Source organism: Erpetoichthys calabaricus, chromosome 9 (assembly GCF_900747795.2).
Source record: "Erpetoichthys calabaricus chromosome 9, fErpCal1.3, whole genome shotgun sequence".
Lineage (NCBI taxonomy): Eukaryota > Metazoa > Chordata > Cladistia > Polypteriformes > Polypteridae > Erpetoichthys > Erpetoichthys calabaricus.
In genome coordinates, this window is record NC_041402.2 from 27056321 (window position 1) to 27074999 (window position 18679).

An 18679-nucleotide genomic window follows, 5' to 3' on the forward strand; every position below is an offset into this window, starting at 1 on the left:
GAGGTTCTGGGAATACATCTCACAGTGTGTCATCATTATTTAGTATTGGCTGAAGTTTTTTGAATTTTTTGAAGTGTTTCAAGATGTGGGTTAGAGGTGACAACAAGGTGGGTGACAACAAGGTGGGTTTTCAGCAGCCATGGACACTGTGAGGTGGACTTTAAAGTCACAGTGCTTATGGGCAGTTTCAAAACACAGCAAGTGAGAAAGGAATGGGAAGTTAAACCGATACTAAAATTTAACACATTACAGCATGGCTTATATATAGAGAAGAGGTTTATGGCCAGGTATAAGGATTGCTTACATCTCACTGACTGACCCAGACAACCTGTCTACAGATCCACATTGTATGGAAAACTCCTCAAAATCTTCAAAAGACTTTGTTGGACAGTTATCTGCCTTATCGAAAGATCTTGACTAGACATTATTCTTCTCTCTTGCTTAATGAATCTTAGCCTGGAGTGGTCTATTAATTTTTTTATATTTAAGTTGACCCACTTAAAGGTTTTCCAATGTTGTATCTGTCCTGGTGTCTATATAAACAAAGGGAACTCCAGTTTCTGTATTACATCTTGCCTGAAGAAGGGGCCTGAGTTGCCTCGAAAGCTTGCATAGTGTAATCTTCTTAGTTAGCCAATAAAAGGTGTCATTTTGCTTGCCTTTGCATTCCATCCATAATGGCTAACACGGTACAACACCCAAGGCACACAATACACATTGACATTGAAGTGTCTTGTTTTATTGTACAATATCAAAGAAGCCACAATAATAATAGGGGGCGGCACGGTGGCGCAGTGGGTAGCACTGCTGCCTCGCAGTTGGGAGACCTGGGGACCTGGGTTTGCTTCCCGGGTCCTCCCTGCGTGGAGTTTGCATGTTCTCCCCGTGTCTGCGTGGGTTTCCTCTGGGCGCTCCGGTTTCCTCCCACAGTCCAAAGACATGCAGGTTAGGTGGATTGGCGATTCTAAATTGGCCCTAGTGTGTGCTTGGTGTGTGGGTGTGTTTGTGTGTGTCCTGCGGTGGGTTGGCACCCTGCCCAGGATTGGTTCCTGCCTTGTGCCCTGTGTTGGCTGGGATTGGCTCCAGCAGACCCCCGTGACCCTGTGTTCGGATTCAGCGGGTTGGAAAATGGATGGATGGATAATAATAATAATTCATTTTATGTAAAGGTGCCTTTCAAGGCACTCAAGGACAACTTACAAAAAAGTCAAAAGAAACATACCGAAATAAAGAATTAATAAATACTGAAAGAAATAAACAATGAATAAAAAGAAAAAAATGCAATGAAAAATAACAGTGTACAATTAAAATAGCATTATGTATTTATGATCATAAAAGTACTAAACTGTACGATTAAGGGACAAAATCAAGAGGAGTAGACAAGTTTAAAAAGATATGTTTTAAGTTGGGATTTGAAAATGGGAAAGAAATCAATGCTGCAGATATCTTGGAGGAAGGGAGTACCAAAGACGAGGAGCAACAAAAAGCTAAGAGTATGAGCAGGGGTATGAATATGTAGCAGATCTGAAAGATATGAAGGTTCCAGGCTATGAAGAACTTTGAATACTAATAGCAGAATCTTGAAATGAATACATTATTTAACAGGGAGCCAGTGAAGTTCTCTAAGAACTGGGGTAATGTGTTCTATGGAATTGGTCCCAGTAATAACTCGAGCAGCAGAATTCTGGCCCACCTGAAATCTATGCAGAAGCTTGTGAGGGAGGCCAGCCAATATAGAATTGCAGTAATCAATGCGTGATGTTACCAGAGCAATAGGCAGTACTATTAGGTGTGAAGAATGGACGGAAAATATGTGGACCAGGTCATATTGTTAATATGAGATTTGAAAGATAGAGTGCTGTTGAGGAGGACACCCAAGCTCTTAACCTGGGAGGGGAGGAAAAACTATAAAACCAAAATCCACTGCGCTTGAATGCTGTGTAATAATAAAATGTGAAAACATCCAAGGAAGTTAATATTTTTCATAGGCAATACAATTATGAATAAACCTAATCAAACTCACTCCTGGAGACAAAGCCCAAGGTAGGGTTTGCTGGTGAGGAATTTAGTAACTCGATGGCCCATGTGGGGAAAATCCAGGTGTGTAATACTAGACTTTCTTAATGGAAATTGGCTTTTGGAACATGGAACATGTTTGGAACAATGAATGGAAATTGACTATTGCAAAGTTCACAAATGGCAACCCAAAGTAGAATTCCCATGAAGGTTGTCAATAAATCCAGTCAAACCCATTAAAAATACATTTTGTAGAAGGTTATGGGAGAATCACTTGTACCAGATGTTGGCCATTGAAAATTACCTTTATGAAAATGGAAACATAAAATGTAGAAAGATAAAAAAATCCTGGCTAGATACAGTTGGAATTGTCAATACACAAAGCATCGCCTTTGTGCCCAGAATACCTGGCTGAGAGTGATCCCTCTCTCTTTCCTCTTCTAGAGCTTCCCAGGCTGAAGAGTTCTGCCAGGGTGGTCATTAGGATAGCCATATCTCCCCGACTATGTTCTGCACACTTAGAGCTTGTGCAGTTAGATGACTGGCAGAGAGGAAAGTCTTTAACTGCACTTTTCAGACTATTTAATCTTTGCTGATATATTAGATTCAGTGTTCGAAAAAGTATTACTCACTAATTCAGTACCAGTACTGACACTTCAGCAGTCACAGTAGCAATGATGGTGATACCAGAAAAAAGCTGAAATCAATCCTAGTGTGATTTATTGTATGATATTTATGTGCTAGAAATGTATTTTCTATAGTCAATACTGTACTTGACCATCTCTCATTCATTTACAGTATGTTTGACACCACTGCTTGCAGCCACAGTGTGCCACTCAGGAATCAATAGAGATTTTAAGTTCATTGCAAGTTTCATGTTGCTTTTGCAAAGCCTTTTATCTGAGATCTTAGCTGGTTTTGGAAAGGACAAGGGCCCTTTTAACCAACACATCCGTGGGCAAGCCATGTCATGGTGATTCATTTTCCATTTCCGGGTTACCACAACTGAGATAAGAGCTTTTCCAGGAGCTTTGACTTTCTTCAGTTACAGTTACTCATAACATTTTTGGACGTCTAACTGCACTTCCACCCGTTTCACCTTGAGGATTCCATATTGTCTTTTTTTAATCACTCCTCAGTCATTCTGGATATCTTGCAAAAGATGTTTATTTTTTTTAAACATGGCTTAGTATCCAGTGACACCACATGCAGTTCCTTGTACCTTATGTTGTTGGCATGGATTCTAGCCCACTGTGACCTTGAATTAGATTAATTGGGTTGGAGCCTGTTATATTGTGTTAGGCTCCAGCATCAAATAGATTTATAAAATGAACTGGGCTCCATGTTTTTAAATGGTCATTGGTATTAAAATTATTTTATTTTATATGCCAATTAAAGAGAATCTGGGCTGCCTTCAAATCTCAAAAGCTATTTCTGTGCCTACATAATCAAAAGAATAAACAAGATTCATTATGCATAATTAAAATAAACTTACAAGCATTATTTAATAGATTTGCATTTCATTTAGAACATTTTGTTAACATAAAAATCACATTTTCTAAAAGCCACAAGTCTGAAAGCCACTTACACAAGCACATTCTTCTCCTGTCTCCCTCTCTGGGATTTACAACATAAAGAAGAAATCTGAAAGGACATGTGGGTAGGCATGCTTGACAGAAACCAAAATTATTTTCAAGTTTTTCCGGCCCTGTTGCTAGGCAATTATACAGAACATGTCTTATTTTGCAGCTGATTTATTGTACAACCTGATTCATTACAGCAAAATCATTTTTGTGCAAAAGAAGAAACATGATTTTCAAAATGTGTAGGGCAAAACTGTCACTTTTTATTTTTCTCTTTACTGTATTCCCTCTGTAATTTTTTATTTAGAGTATTTTTCCCATCACTGTGAAAAAATAAAAAAAAATCTGACCTATAAGAGGAGGTTTAATCTGTCACACGGTTGTGTTGTATTGAAACATTATTATTGTTTTCTTTTGATTAGTTTTAGTCTTCGGTGGCATGGTGGCCTAGTGTTTAGCACGGCTGCCTCACACCTCCAAGACACTGGACTCAAACCTTAGTTGCTTTTGTGGATTTTCTAAGGATACTCTGGTTTCCCTCTCACATCCCCAACATTCACATCAGGCTAAGGCATATTCTAAATGTGTGTAATGTGGGTGACTTCATTTGAGTGTCGCTGAGAATGAAAAAAAAAAATATATATATATATATATATTTGCAGTTGGAGACCCACAAAGGGAGAAAAAACGAATCACGTATCATAAAATAGGTTTATTCCTGAGCTTTCAACCCCTATCAGGGGTCTTCATCAGAGGATAATGCTTAGACTTACAAGAATCAAAGGCAATATATAGCAACACATTCAGGGGGGGGGGGTGGGTGGAGGTGACTAAGTCCGTATGATCAAAAAGGGGGGGGGGGTTTATCGTTAAATTAAAGTGCATATGTCCTTCTTAAGTTGGCATATGCTGGGTTTATGTCCAAGTGTCTGTTGATGGCATTTTCATCTGATAGCCAAGACTCGGCCAACTCTCTGGCGCTTTTTGTACTGGCCTTAAATTTTACTTTCACGTTGTCCCAGTTGAATGTGTGTCCTGTCGATTTAGTATGTGCATATATCAAAGATAGTGCGTCCTTTCTTCTGACAGCGTTGCGATGTTCCTGTACACGTGTTGAAATTCTTTTTGACGTTTGTCCTATGTATACAGCTGAGCAAGAATTGCATGGAATACTATAAACTGCGTTTCGTGTTTCGGCTGTCGATTTCTTGTTTTTAGCATTAAACAGGACCATGCGCAGATTGTTGGTGGGTTTATGTGCTATTTTGATGCCCCACTTGGTCAGGGTGCGTGCCGTGCCTTCTGACACATTATGGTGGTATGGGAGTGAATGCCAGGTTTAACGATAAACCCCCCCCCCCCCCATTTTTGATCATACGGACTTAGTCACCTCCACCCACGAATGTGTTGCTATATATTGCCTTTGATTCTTGTAAGTCTAAGCATTATCCTCTTATGAAGACCCCTGATAGGGGTTTAAAGCTCAGGAATAAACCTATTTTATGATACGTGATTCGTTTTTTCACCCTTTGTGGGTCTCCAACTGCAAATATGCAAACCGTATCACAGACCTTCTCTTCCATATATATATATATATATATATATATATATATATATATATATATATATATATATATATATATATATATATATACTGTGTATATATATATATATATATATATATATATATATATATATATATATATATATATATATATATACTGTATATATATATATATATATATATATATATATATATATATATATATATATATATATATATATATATATATAGTAAAAGACCAGCCTGGCTACAGACAGACCCAACAATGTCCAAAAGCACACACTTTTTATTGCCACCTTCTTCTTTGTACAACACACAGTGCACAAACCACCACTATAAACTCAGCTCAGTCCTTTCTTTTCTTTCCTTTCCCATCTTCTCTGTCGCCTTCACTCCTTCTCTCACAAGCTCTGTCCTCTTCCTACAGACTCAGGCTCGCTGAGTGGAGTGAGGTGGCCTCTTTCATACTGCACCCGGAAGTGCTCCAGGTGCTCCTTGATCAAGTTCTGGCAGCACTTCTGGGTGTGGCAGAAGTGCTGCGTGGGAATCTGGCTCCTCTTCTGGCAGCACTTCCGGGTGTGGCGGAAGTGCTGCAGACCACTGTTCCGGATTTGTTCAGATGCCGCCTGGTGGTGGCCACGGGCCCCCACAGGGTTGAGCTTCTAAGCTCCAGTCTCATGTCCCTGATGTAAACCAGGGGGGCTGCCCTCTCGTGTCCCGGGGGAGGTACTGCTGGTGATATGATAGATAGATAGATAGATAGATAGATAGATACTTTATTAATCCCATCTATCTATCTATCTATCTATCTATCTATCTATCTATCTATCTATCTATCTATCTATCTATCTATCTATCTATCTATCTATCTATCTATCTAAGGGGAAATTCACTTACTCCAGCAGCACCTTACTGATACAAAAAAAAAACAATATTAAATTAAAGATTGATAATAATGCAGGTAAAAAACAGACAATAACTTTGTATAATGTTAAATGTTAACGTTTACCCCCCCCGGGTGGAATTGAAGAGTTTTACAGGCAGAAACACCTTATTGATGAGAGTCAGGGGAGAATGGCCACACTGGTTCAGGCTGACAGAAAGGCTACAGTAACTCAGATAAACACTCTGTACAACTGGGGTGATCAGAAAAGCATCTCAGAATACACAACATGTCAAACCTTGAGGCAGATGAGCTACAATAGCAGAAGGCCAATTCAGGTTCCACTCTTATTCACCTGAACAGCAAGCAGAGGCTGCAGTGGGCACAGGCTCACCAAAACTGGACAGCTGAAGACTGCAAAAACATAGCCTGGTCCGATGAATCTCAATTTCTCTTGAAGCATACAGATGGTAGGGACAGAATTTGGCACCAACAACATGAATCCAGGCACTCAACCTGCCTTGTGTCGACAGTCTAGGCAGGTAGCTGTGGTGTAAGGGTGTGGAGAATGTTTCCTTGACACACTTTAGGTCTGTTTATAGCAATTGGTAATCACTTGAATGTCACAGCCTATTTGAGTATTGTTGGTGACCATGTGCATCCCTTCATGGTCACAAATGTCCACAATTTAGCTATTTTCAGAATGATTATGCACCATGTCACAAGGTAATAGTCATCTCAGACTGCTTTCATAAACGTAACTCGGAGTTCAGTCTTCTTCCCAGTCACTGGATCTGAATCCATTAGAACACATTTAGAATGTCGTGGAATGTGAGATTCGCAACATGAATGTGGAAATGACAAATGTGCAGAAATTACTTGATGCAAATCATGTGAACATGAAGTAGAATCTCAAAGGAATCTGGTGGAATCCATGACATGAACAATTGAGGCTGTTTTGAGAATGAAAGGAGACCCTACCCAGTATAAGTATGAGGGTCCTAAGAATTTGGTTAGAGAGTGTGTAATGCATTATGTTAATAATATAACTTTATCCTGTTAAGCTAGTAGAGTACTGTTTATGGTTTAAAAAGGTAGAATGAGAGTGGATAGAAAAAAGGATTTGTTTTGTGGAGCCTTTTTATGCTGATTTGATTTTAAATTATTTTCTAAAAAAATATATAAATTCATTATTTGTTTGTTTGTGTTGAGATCATTTAGCAGAGGAGAGTTTAAATTGCAGTGGCCAAGCCGGGGAATAGTGTGTGTCAAGGCATTAAAGGCTGTGATTGCATCAGCGTTACGTTAAGAGGTGTAAAAGTAGTAAAAAAAAAAAAAATCACGCACTAAACATTTGTATCTTGGCTGATTAAGACTAGTAAAGGTTCTTGAATGTGATTTGAAATTTTTTAAGTCTGTAAAAAGGTTTATGTTTTAAGATTTGATTTTTTTATTTTCTTTTAGCCCTTTGAAGTCCCTATAGTTCAAATTGTATCTTCCAGCTAGAAGGGCTGGGTACAGTATAAAGATAGATAGATAGATAGATAGATAGATAGATAGATAGATAGATAGATAGATAGATAGATAGATAGATAGATAGATAGATAGATAGATAGATAGATAGATAGATAGATAGATAGATAGATAGATAGATACTTTATTAATCCCAAGGGGAAGTTCACATTAAGGATTGCTCAAAGGAGGGAACCTAGATGAAAGTGTGTAGTTGTGAATGTGTTAAGTTTTAACTAGTAACCACATTTATTTAAAGATTTTTTTTTGCGTATTTGTAAACAATAATAAGGCAGGCTTTGTTTTATACATTTACAATTGATTATAATAGGAATAAAGTATGACTACATTTATATAAAGATCTCAGTTGGAGCTTTCTGTTTCTGATTAACAAGTAATCAAGTCGCAGAAAACAGAAGCTAATGAGACAGCCTGAATAAAATATTTATTTGTAGTGAAAACCAGCATGAGTTCACCGCAGCACTTTTCAATGGCACACCTTCCAGTGCTGGTTCCTGCCTTGCCATTTGTTCCCTCTGTGCAGTAGCAGGAAACAATGCAAATGCTAACAAAAAGTTAGCTGTTGCTAAGAGTACCAAGCTGTTGCAGATAACTGAAAATGCAGCGGCACATTTTGTGTTCAACCAGACAGGCACATGTGACTTTCTGTAGCTGCATGTATTACTTTGAAATCCTTGATTGTTGCCTACACAGAGATCAATGGGTCAGCACACACACACACAAACACACACTCACGCATATAGATATTGTGGCGGACAGCTGGGACCCTTGCTCAGCCGGGACGCCCCTGTGATGGAAGGACCGGGGTAGAGGACAGGTTCTTGGCAATACCAGCCCCAGAACACGAGAGGCCAACCCCCCTGGATTGCATCGGGGCCACGAGCTTGGAGCTTGGACTGCAGCACATCCGCTACACTTGAGAATGCTGCCGGAAGAGCACTCCCGGGTGCACTATAAAGGAGGCCACCTCACTCTGTTCAAGAAGCCGGATTCGGGAGGCAGTAGAGAATAAAAGAGAGAGAAAGAGAATCAAAGAAAGAAGAAGAAGGAAAGGGTCGAGCAGTATTGTAAGACTGTGTTATACTTGCGGGAATGGGGAAGATGTTTCCCCCAAGGGAAAAGAAATAAAAGCGTGTTGCTTTTGCACTTGTGTGTCACTGTGCTTGTCTGTGTCCAAGTTTGTGAAGCTGTACATTCCCGTGGCTAACACAATATACAGAACTGTACAAAAGTTTTAGGCAGGTGTGAAAAAATGCTGTAAACAAAGAATGCTTTGAGAAATATAAATAATGATTGTTTATTGTTATCAATTTACAAAATGCAAAGTGAGCAAACAAAAGACAAATCTAAATCAAATCAATATTTGGTGTTACTACCTTTTGCCTTCAAACCAGCATCAATTCTTATAGGTACACTTGCACAAAGTCAGGGATTTTGTAGGATTCTAGTCAGGTGTTTGATCAACCAATTCTACCAAACAGGTGCTAATGATCATCAATGTCACACGTAGGTTGAAACGTAGTCATTAACTGAAACAGAAACAGCTGTGTAGGAGACTTACAACTGGGTGGGGAACAGCCAAACTCTGCTACCAAGGTAAGGTTGTGGAAGACAGTTTCATATCATGGCAAGATTGAGCACAGCAACAAGACACAAGGTAGTTCTACTGCATCAGTAAGGTCTCTCCCAGACAAAGATTTCAAAGCAGACTGGGGTTTCAAGATGTGCTGTTCAAGCTCTTTTGAAAAAGCACAAAGAAACGGGCAACATTGAGGATCGCAGACGCTGTGGTCAGCCAAGGCAACTTAGTGCAGCAGATGAAAGACACATCAAGCTTATTACCCTTCGAAATCAGAAGATGTCCAGCAGTGCCATCAGCTCAGAACTGGCAGAAACCAGTGGGACCCAGGTACACCCATCTACTGTCCGGAGAAGTCTGGCCAGAAGTGGTGTTCATGGAAGAGTTGCAGCCAAAAAGCCATACCTCCGACGTGGAAACAAGGCCAAGCGACTCAAGTATGCACGAAAACATAGGAACTGGGGTGCAGAAAAATGGCAGCAGGTGCTCTGGACTAATGAGTCAAAATTTGAAATATTTGGCTGTAGCAGAAGGCAGTTTGTTCATCGAAGGGCTGGAGAGCGGTACAATAATGAGTGTCTGCAGGCAACAGTGAAGCATGGTGGAGGTTCCTTGAACGTTTGGGGCTGCATTTCTGCAAATGGAGTTGGAGATTTGGTCAGGATTATTGGTGTTCTCAATGCTGAGAAATACAGGCAGATACTTATCCATCATGCAATACCATCAGGGAGGCCTACATCCACAGAAGATATGTGGTTAGCTCTCCAAGATGTTTGGAACAACCTACCAGCCGAGTTCCTTCAAAAACTGTGTGCAAGTGTACCTAGAAGAATTGATGCTGTTTTGAAGGCAAAGGGTGGTCACACCAAATATTGATTTGATTTAGATTTCTCTTTTGTTCATTCGCTGCATTTTGTTGATTGATGAAAAGTAAATGATTAACACTTCCATTTTTGAAAGCATTCTTTGTTTACAGCTGCCTAAAACTTTTGCACAGTACTGTATATTGTGACAGACGACCGGCTACGGACTCCGGTCGCCACCCCCAGGCCGCTAGGAGGAGCCCTCCGGACAGCATATTTGCGCCCCGAGTTCCAGCAGGGCCTCATGGACTTTGTAGTGTTTTGACACAGCCCTGCTGGATACCTTGGGGGCCGCCAGGAGTCGCTGTAGGGGGGCTAGTGGGCTCTGGCATGCCCTTTAACCCGGGAGTGCATCCCAGTCACGTGACTGGAAGAAGCGATGTGCTCCCGGGATGAAGAAAAGGACTTCGCCCTGACCCGGAAGGAAAACAGACTTGTGGGTTTGGCTTGGAGCCACTTCCGGGTCAGGGAATATAAAAGGACTCTGGGAAGCCCAGAACATTGAGCTGAGCTGGGAGGTAGGGTGGTAAGTGTCTGGGCGAGGAGGAGAGAGTATTGTATTGAGAAATAGTTTATTGTGTTTATGAGTGTGGTGGAAGGTGTGCTTTGTGCACGGTACGACAACAAAATAAATAGTTGTTATATTTTCACCTGGTCTGAAGAGTGGTACCTGAGGGTTCGAGAGGTGGACACGAGCGTCTACTGCTACACTATATATATATATATATATATATATATATATATATATATATATATATATATATATATATATATAGTGAATGGCGTCAGGTGATGCCAACTCCTTGTAGCATCAAATCTCAATCCAGGCTCTTTTTATGTGTAGCTCCTAGCTGGCTGAATAAGATGCCCAGCTCTGTCTGAACCATTGACTTCCTTACTGTGTTTAAGAAGTGCTTGAAGACTGTCTTGATAATGGCTTTGATAAGTTTGTATAGTTAAGGAAAGATTAGCCAGTTTTGTGTTTATTCTGTTTGGTTTCAACTCTTCACTTGTGATGATCAATTTTGTAACCTTGTTCTGTAACACTTGTTTCCTCAGACTGATATATACTCTCTTGCATTGACATCTTTTGTAAGTCACTTTGGATAAAAATGACTGCTAAGTAAATAAAGTGTTCGTGTAAATGCTGAGAGATGGAAGCCCTGGAAGACTGTATGACCAGCAGGTGGCAGCAGAGATATTCTTCCTGGTATTGTTCAAGTACCTTTGCCTTTGAAGCCTGATCCTTCAAACCCAGTTTGGGGTTCAGGAGTGCAGTAGTCTCAAGTTGCTAGGAGTGCGAAGCTTCTGCAGGTGTTCCTCAGATTTTGTTTTTGTATAAATCACATTATTTTCAGCACCCTCACCTTTCTAATTTGGAGAATTATATGGGCAAAATGCAGGTATTCATTAGCTTCTCCTCTTTGCTGACACATCAAAAAGATTAACAGAGATTAATGTGTTTACCTTAATTCAGCACAGAGAACATTTGATCTTTTCTGTATTTTTTAATTAAAGTAAATTTCCTAATGATTTGTTGAGGGTAGAGTAGGGCTCTTAGAGTTCAATAAGATAAGACAATGTATACAGTTTGATGGAAGATATCACAATATATTTTTCTTGACTGACTGTTGTCATGTTGGCTTTTACTGAAAAAATATGCTATCAAAATGATTTGGAGTACAGTAATTGTAAATCCAAACCTATCTTAACAAATAAGCAAGCTTTGTGTAGTGAGAAAAGCACTATATAAATGTAAAGAATTATTATTATTATTATTATTTTCCCAACATTCCCAAAATCTGTCACCTAGAATAACATTGTTCACAATTGCTATTTTATCCTAGATTTATTTTGGATAGTCTTGGTCAAGATACATTAATGCAATGTTTGATTTTTGAGTGAATTACATAGTTCTTTGCACAAAATGACGAGGCATCTATATTTTCAAAGGCTACTTTCCATTCTTTAACAGTTATTCTAACTGAAAGGTCATAAATCCCATGCTCTCTTATATTGTATAGAGGTGCACTCCTTGACATAAGTTGGTAAAGTCTGCCTGTGTTTTCATCATTAGATAATTTAGTTTCAGCCATGGACATTGATGAAAAAATATGACAGTTAGGCAAGTTTCTTTGCTTAAAAAAAGTTTACTGATGTTTCTAACTTGCAAATAATAAAAGTTCTGTTCTACCAGAAGATTGCATTTGCATTGTAATTGTTTATGAAATCGAGAAATCATGTGTCAGAATATGTCATGAAGTCCCCATTTTGCTTCATCCTACATTCTGGCTCACCCTCTTGTTTCTCTCAGTGAATTGAAAATGTGCAGTTTTTCTTAGTTCTTCATGCCAAGCTGTCCATCAAAATTGGTGTCAGAATGGAGGGAATCCAGGAACCACCTGATAAGGAAGGCAGCAGTAAATGCTGGCACAGGATGTAAATGGAGTGCACAGACTGAGGTTTGCCTTGCCATCAGCAGGGTGCAACACAAAGAAATCATGGAGAAAGTGCAAGATAGACAAGTAGGGCTGGGTGGAGGAGAACCAACACAGATATGGAGTAAGGCCACAAATAAGCAGAGGAAGACCATGGTTGTTGAGGAAGTTACATGGGCGGAGCACAAATGCAACCTTATTAAGGCAGTGTCCCAGGGCCAGCAGGGAGCACGGACACGATGGGAGGCCTACACAACTAGAGTCGTCAGCTGGGCAGACATCTGGAGGACACCACAGGCACGACTGAGCCTCCTGATAAGTGCGATGTATGACACTCTCTGATTTCCATGGCACCTCACTCTATGGTTTGGAATGGAGGAGAAGTGCTCACTCTTTAACCACAGCAACACAGGCCTCCAGCATGTCTTGTCAGGACGCAAGATTCATTGACACAGGGGAACTATAGTTGGCAGCATAATTTGGCTTTGAGGAAACTGGCCGAACTATTAGAAAGGTGCAGGATGGTGGCACATAACACTTCAAAACTCTGTTGCCTCAATATTGCATTTGTTAAACAAGGTGGGACTCAAGCATAAACAGAAGCAGGAAAGTTGCAGTCAGTGCCAACCCTCGGGAGAGCATGGAAGTTGTAGGTGGACTTGGATAAGCAGATGGTTTTTCCATCAGAAATTACTCAAACATCATTAAGACCAGATGCTGTAATGTGGACTACAGCTGCCATCTAACTTACCATGCCCTGGGAGAAGGGAATACCAGTAGCACATGAGTACAAGTGCCTCAAGTACTCTGAGGTGGCAGCAGAGTAGGCAGGCTGGGTGACTTCTATCCACCCAGTACAGGTCAGATGCAGTAATCTGGCTTCTGCAGGCTATGGGTATGACAGGTGGTAGCAACTTACAGAAAGCCGTTAAATAGCTGGCTGAGGAGGCAGAGAAGGCTACCTACTGGTTGTGGCTGTGGAGGAGAGATAGTGTTTGGGGCTTAACCCCACAGTAAGGTCAGCTGTAGGGAGTGGTGGGGAGATGACCCCATTTGGCCATTGCCTCTCCACCAGTAGATGTATTGAGTAGGGGGCTTAACATCAGTGAATGTTGGCACCTGCTGACGACCCTGCAGCTTACCTAATGGGCACAGGTGGAGGTGCATTAGGCAAATGCTGAGTAGGAATAACAGCACCTGTACAACAAATTGAATTCAGGTTCCTCTTGAAGGCAATCCTTTTCAGTTACATCTGTTTGTTGTTACTGAGGGTCATTTAAAATGGCATGGTAAATGAAGATGAGCATACTGTATTTTAATGTTACCATCAGTAAGTAGTGTTTTTATGTATTTCAGAAATGTTTCATCCATCCATCCATCTATTTTCCACCGCTTATCCGAAGTCAGGTCGCGGGGGCAGCAGCCTAAGCAGGGAAGCCCAGACCTCCCTCTCCCCGGCCACCTCCTCCAGCTCCTCTGGGGGGACCCCGAGGCGTTCCCATGCCAGCCAGGAGATATAATCCCTCCAGCATGTCCTGGGTCTGCCCCGTGGCCTTCTCCCAGTGGGACATGCCCGGAACACCCCTCCAGGGAGGCATCCAGAGGGCATTCTGACCAGATGCCCGAACCACCTCAACCGAGTCTCTCCCGGATAACTGAACTCCTCACCCTATCTCTAAGGGAAAGTCCAGCCAACCTGCAGAGAAAACTAATTTTGGCCGCTTGTATCTGTGATCTTGCTCTTTCGGTCACTACCCAAAGCTTGTGGCCATAGGTGAGGGTAGGAACGTAGATCGACTGGTAAATCGACAGCCTCGCCTTTTGGCTCAGCTCTCTCTTCACCATGATGGACCTTTGCAGAGATTGCATTACTGCGGATGCCGCACCGATCCGTCTGTCGACCTCCCGCTCCATTCTTCCCTCACTCATGAACAAGATCTCGAGATACTTGAACTCTTCTACTTGAGGCAGTAATGTGTTCCCAACCTGGAGAGAGCATTCCACCCTTTTCCAGCAGAGAAGCATGGCTTCGGATTTAGAGGTGCTGACTCTCATCCCCGACGCTTCACACTCGGCTGCGAACCGCTCCAGTGAGAGCTGGAGGTCACTGTCCGATGAAGTCAACAGAACCACGTCATCCGCAAATAGCAGAGACGAGATTCTGAGGTCACCAAACCAGACCCCCTCCGCTCCTTGGCTGCGCCTAGAAATTCTATCCATAAAGCTTGTGAACAGAATCGGTGACAAAGGGCAGCCCTGGCGGAGTCCAACCTCAACAGGAAATGAGTTTGACTTATTACCGGCAATGCGGACCAAGCTCCTGCTCCTCCTGTACAAGGACTGAATGGCTCGTAACAACGAGCCGTGTACCCCATACACTTGGAGCACACCCCACAGGATGCTTCGAGGGACATGGTTGAATGCCTTCTCCAAATCCACAAAACACATGTGGACTGGTTGGGCAAACTCCCATGCTCCCTCCAGGATCCTGGCCAGGGTGTAGAGCTGGTCCAGCTTCAGAGATTTTTGTTTACTGTATTTTATTATATATAGAATAGCCAGCCTCCTAATTACATTTAGTTTAATAATTACATTTGTTTTTGCATAGCAGTCTTTACTGAGTGCAGACTCTGAGCATTTGCATTTATTTACCAAACATGCAACATTAATATCCATAAACGCACTTGGTAAAAGAAAGTAATTTCAGCAATTTATACTGTATAAACAAATCAAAACAATACATTATATTTAAAATATGACCACTTGACAATGCTGAGTGGAAAATGAACGCTCCAGTCACCAACATTCCTGAAGAAAGCAAACCCCAGGGGTCCAGGGGCAATTGTATAGACAGTGTAACGGTGAGCTGGGACCCTTGCCTAGCCAGCATGCCCGGAGAATGGAAGGACCGGGAGGAGAGCAGTATCTCCCCTGAGACATGAGAGGGCAACTGCTATGGCTGGTGTCAGGGCCCTGGGAATAGAGCTTGGAAGCTCAACCCTGTGTGGGTCCGTGGACAGTATTGGAGCCCAGGAATGCAGCACTTCCACCACACTCGGAATTGCTGCCAGAAGAGGATCTGGGTGCCCATGCAGCACTTCCGCCACACCCGGGAGTGCTACTGGAAGTTCATGGAAGAGCACCTGAAGCACTTCCGGGTGCAGTACAAAAGAGGCCTCCTCACTTCATTTGAGGAGCCGGAGTCGGGAGGCAGAGGACAGAGCTTGCAGGAGAGGAGTACAGATGGCAGGAGAAAAGAAGAATAGAAAAAGAGAGAGAAAAGGAAAGGACTGAGCTGTTGTAGCTGATTGGTGGCCAGGCTGATCTTCACAAGAGTAATGCTAGTACAGAGACTTCTCTTAAGAAGGACTGTATTTGAAAAATATGAGCACATAAACGTGAATTAGCAAACTGAAGGATACTATTGTGCACTTTTTGTTCTGCAGTATGCTTTTGAATTGGATGAAGTTTTAAATTCCTCTTTGTCATACTATGATTAAATTTAGACTAGAAGGCCCGCAAGAGCTAAATTGCTATGGACAAAATTTATGTGCATTTGAACAGCCTCTGTGACCTTGAATTGGACGATGAGGTTGCAAAAAATAAACTGCTCTAACTGTTCCTCTCAGCACCAAATGAGAAATGCAGGACTAGTAGAAGATAATGATAGCTCTTTTTTAATTGTGTTAGGTGTTAGTCTTTCATTTATATTAAAGGATTACATCTGTTTCTAATTTGATCCTGCTTATTCCTTTTTGTATCTTTCTAGTCGCTCAGTGTTACAAGAGGTCATTGATACTGACTTAAGCAATGAAGCCTTTCCATTCTCTACGCACAAAATAGTGAAGGCATGTGGCCATGAGGTGAGTTCATTATGCCTCTTTAAGTGGTGATTCATGAAAAGAAATTATTTCAAAAGATTTAAAGGGACAGTATATCTTGATGTAAGCTGCTTTGATTCATGGTATAATCTAGTGTTACAAAATTGGTGTAAGTATAGAAACCATTGGATCCTAGTATTATTGTAGCATATGTTGAATTTATAGATAACATCAGCTTGCAAATATTAGAAAATATTTTGAAGGCTAAATGTCTAGAGATTAGCCAGAACAGATACAGTACAGGTGGATCTTAGTTTATGAATGAGTTCCATTCATGCAATATCTGTAATCCAGTTTTGTATGTAAGTAAGAACATGCACTGAAAAATCTTCATTAAATGAAAATCGCCAAAAGATCGGCAAAAAAAAATTCTTTATTGCTTGTTTTATTGAAAAAGTGATTAATTAAAATTACAGTACTTTAAAACACAAATAATTTCATTTCAGGAGACCATTTGAATTCTGAATTGCTCGATGTCTGAATCAGTTTTCCCAATTACAAACAATGGAAAGTGAATTCATTCATTCCCAGGCCTTAAACAGTACCCATTTCGATAAACTTAAATAGCAAATACACATAATTTAAAGTAAAATAACACAATGACATGCCTCTAAATAATAAATTAAAACATGAAAACAGTAATAAAATGCATAAGTACTGTATAATGATATGAAAGTTACATTTACTGTACCTTAGCGAGGAGTGCTGATGTCCCGTGTGGCTGGTGGAGTGGAAGAGAAAGGTTACTGTTTGGAAGTGGAGTCACCTCCCATAAACGTACTTCACGATGAGTTCCTTTTTCACCTCAATCATTGATATTACAACCTTCCTCTTAGGCTTCATTGCTTCCACACTCTTCTTGAATGCCATAGTTAATACAGGTAGTATGTATAACCAAACACATCAAAATTAAAGCAGAAAAAGCACTGAAAACACATGAGTGTAACGCAGCAGATGTGTTTACAGCGAGAGAGATGACTTGGGTGCACAATGGATGACGTTTCTGATCGCTGCATAAGCGCCATTTGTTGCTGCATTTTTTCAGTGTGCTCATAGTTTGACCATAGAAGCATTATTCGAACTCTGGCTCAAATTTCTCTCAGATTTAGAGTTCAAACTCTGGAACATTTAAAATTAGAATCATTCAAAGTACGAGGTACCACTGTATTTTAAATTTTCAATAAGTTAAACTGAACTTGATCATGGGTATTTTACAGTATGTACAGTATGTCGACTTTACTCTTAAACATCCTACAGTATATCGTGATGTTTGATTATTGATATTGTCATAATGATGGCATGAAGATCCTCCACTAAGTGATGTTTGTGAGGCACATGCTGCCTCTAATGAAGACTCATCGAGAATGTCGCTTCCTTATTTTAATTTGTTATTTTGTCTTTTATTTTTCTTTTCTTCATTATGTAAAGCACTTTGAGCTACTTTTTGTATGAAAATGTGCTATATAAATAAATGTTGTTGTTGTTGTTGTTCCTCCTCCCCACAGCAGTTATACTGTCCCAGACTACAGGGCTGTAATACGTATTTGGAGCACTGGGAAATATAGTCTGTGGGTTCTACTGTTCATCTGGTCTTTGTGCTTACTTGTGAATGAGCTTATTCTGCACTGCCCACTACATTTAATGACATGTGGACGTGTAAGCACAAAATATGATTGAAAATTGTGACAAAGTACATACTACACTGCATTATGCCTCCACCCTAGTGTTGGCTACTATGTACTTATCCACGTCATAATGAATTTTCTTTCATTAGTTTAAAAAAAAAAGTATACATGCACAATTTCAACCTGATTGATGGGGTTTTGTGTATAATAGGGAAATAATTGTTGATACTAAATTCACTCTATGATAGATTGATTGGCACAGTATGTACATTGATAATATAAGTAGCAATTTTAAGATGGGCAAAATTACTGTAATAAAGTTTGATAACAGTAGGTAAAAAATGCCACACCATGGTAGGATAATAAGCCAGTGGCATTCCAGAATTATGTTTCATAGAGAGGATGGGCACCATTGGTAGTTGGGAGCATGCTCGGATTACAGCGCATTGGCGCATCCACCACATGGCAAACTACCCGGCTTGAGATCTGAGTGCAGCCATGCAATGGGTGACACCTCAGCACCACACTGAACAGTGTGAGGTTTTTTTTTTACAGTGGCTGGTAGTGATGGCCTTTAATTTTGCCAAACATATTCTTTTCTGCTACCTTCTAGAAGAGCCCAAGTTCAGTCCTGTAATAAAGGTGGCCTTTCTGAACAGTGTATTCAAGTGTCTGGTATCCGTTCAACTGCTGTTACACTTACACTAGGTTGCA

The 18679-nt window shown here is 40.7% G+C and overlaps 1 protein-coding gene across 1 annotated transcript in view; it reads left to right on the forward strand.

The window, feature by feature from the left end:
• sardh (sarcosine dehydrogenase) overlaps nucleotides 1-18679 on the forward strand; it is a 278779-nt gene that overhangs the window by 209783 nt on the left and 50317 nt on the right. Inside the window, exon 17 of the mRNA XM_051931764.1 lies at nucleotides 16229-16322. Coding sequence (XP_051787724.1) covers nucleotides 16229-16322 — 94 coding nt within the window. The remainder of the gene's footprint in view (nucleotides 1-16228; nucleotides 16323-18679) is intronic.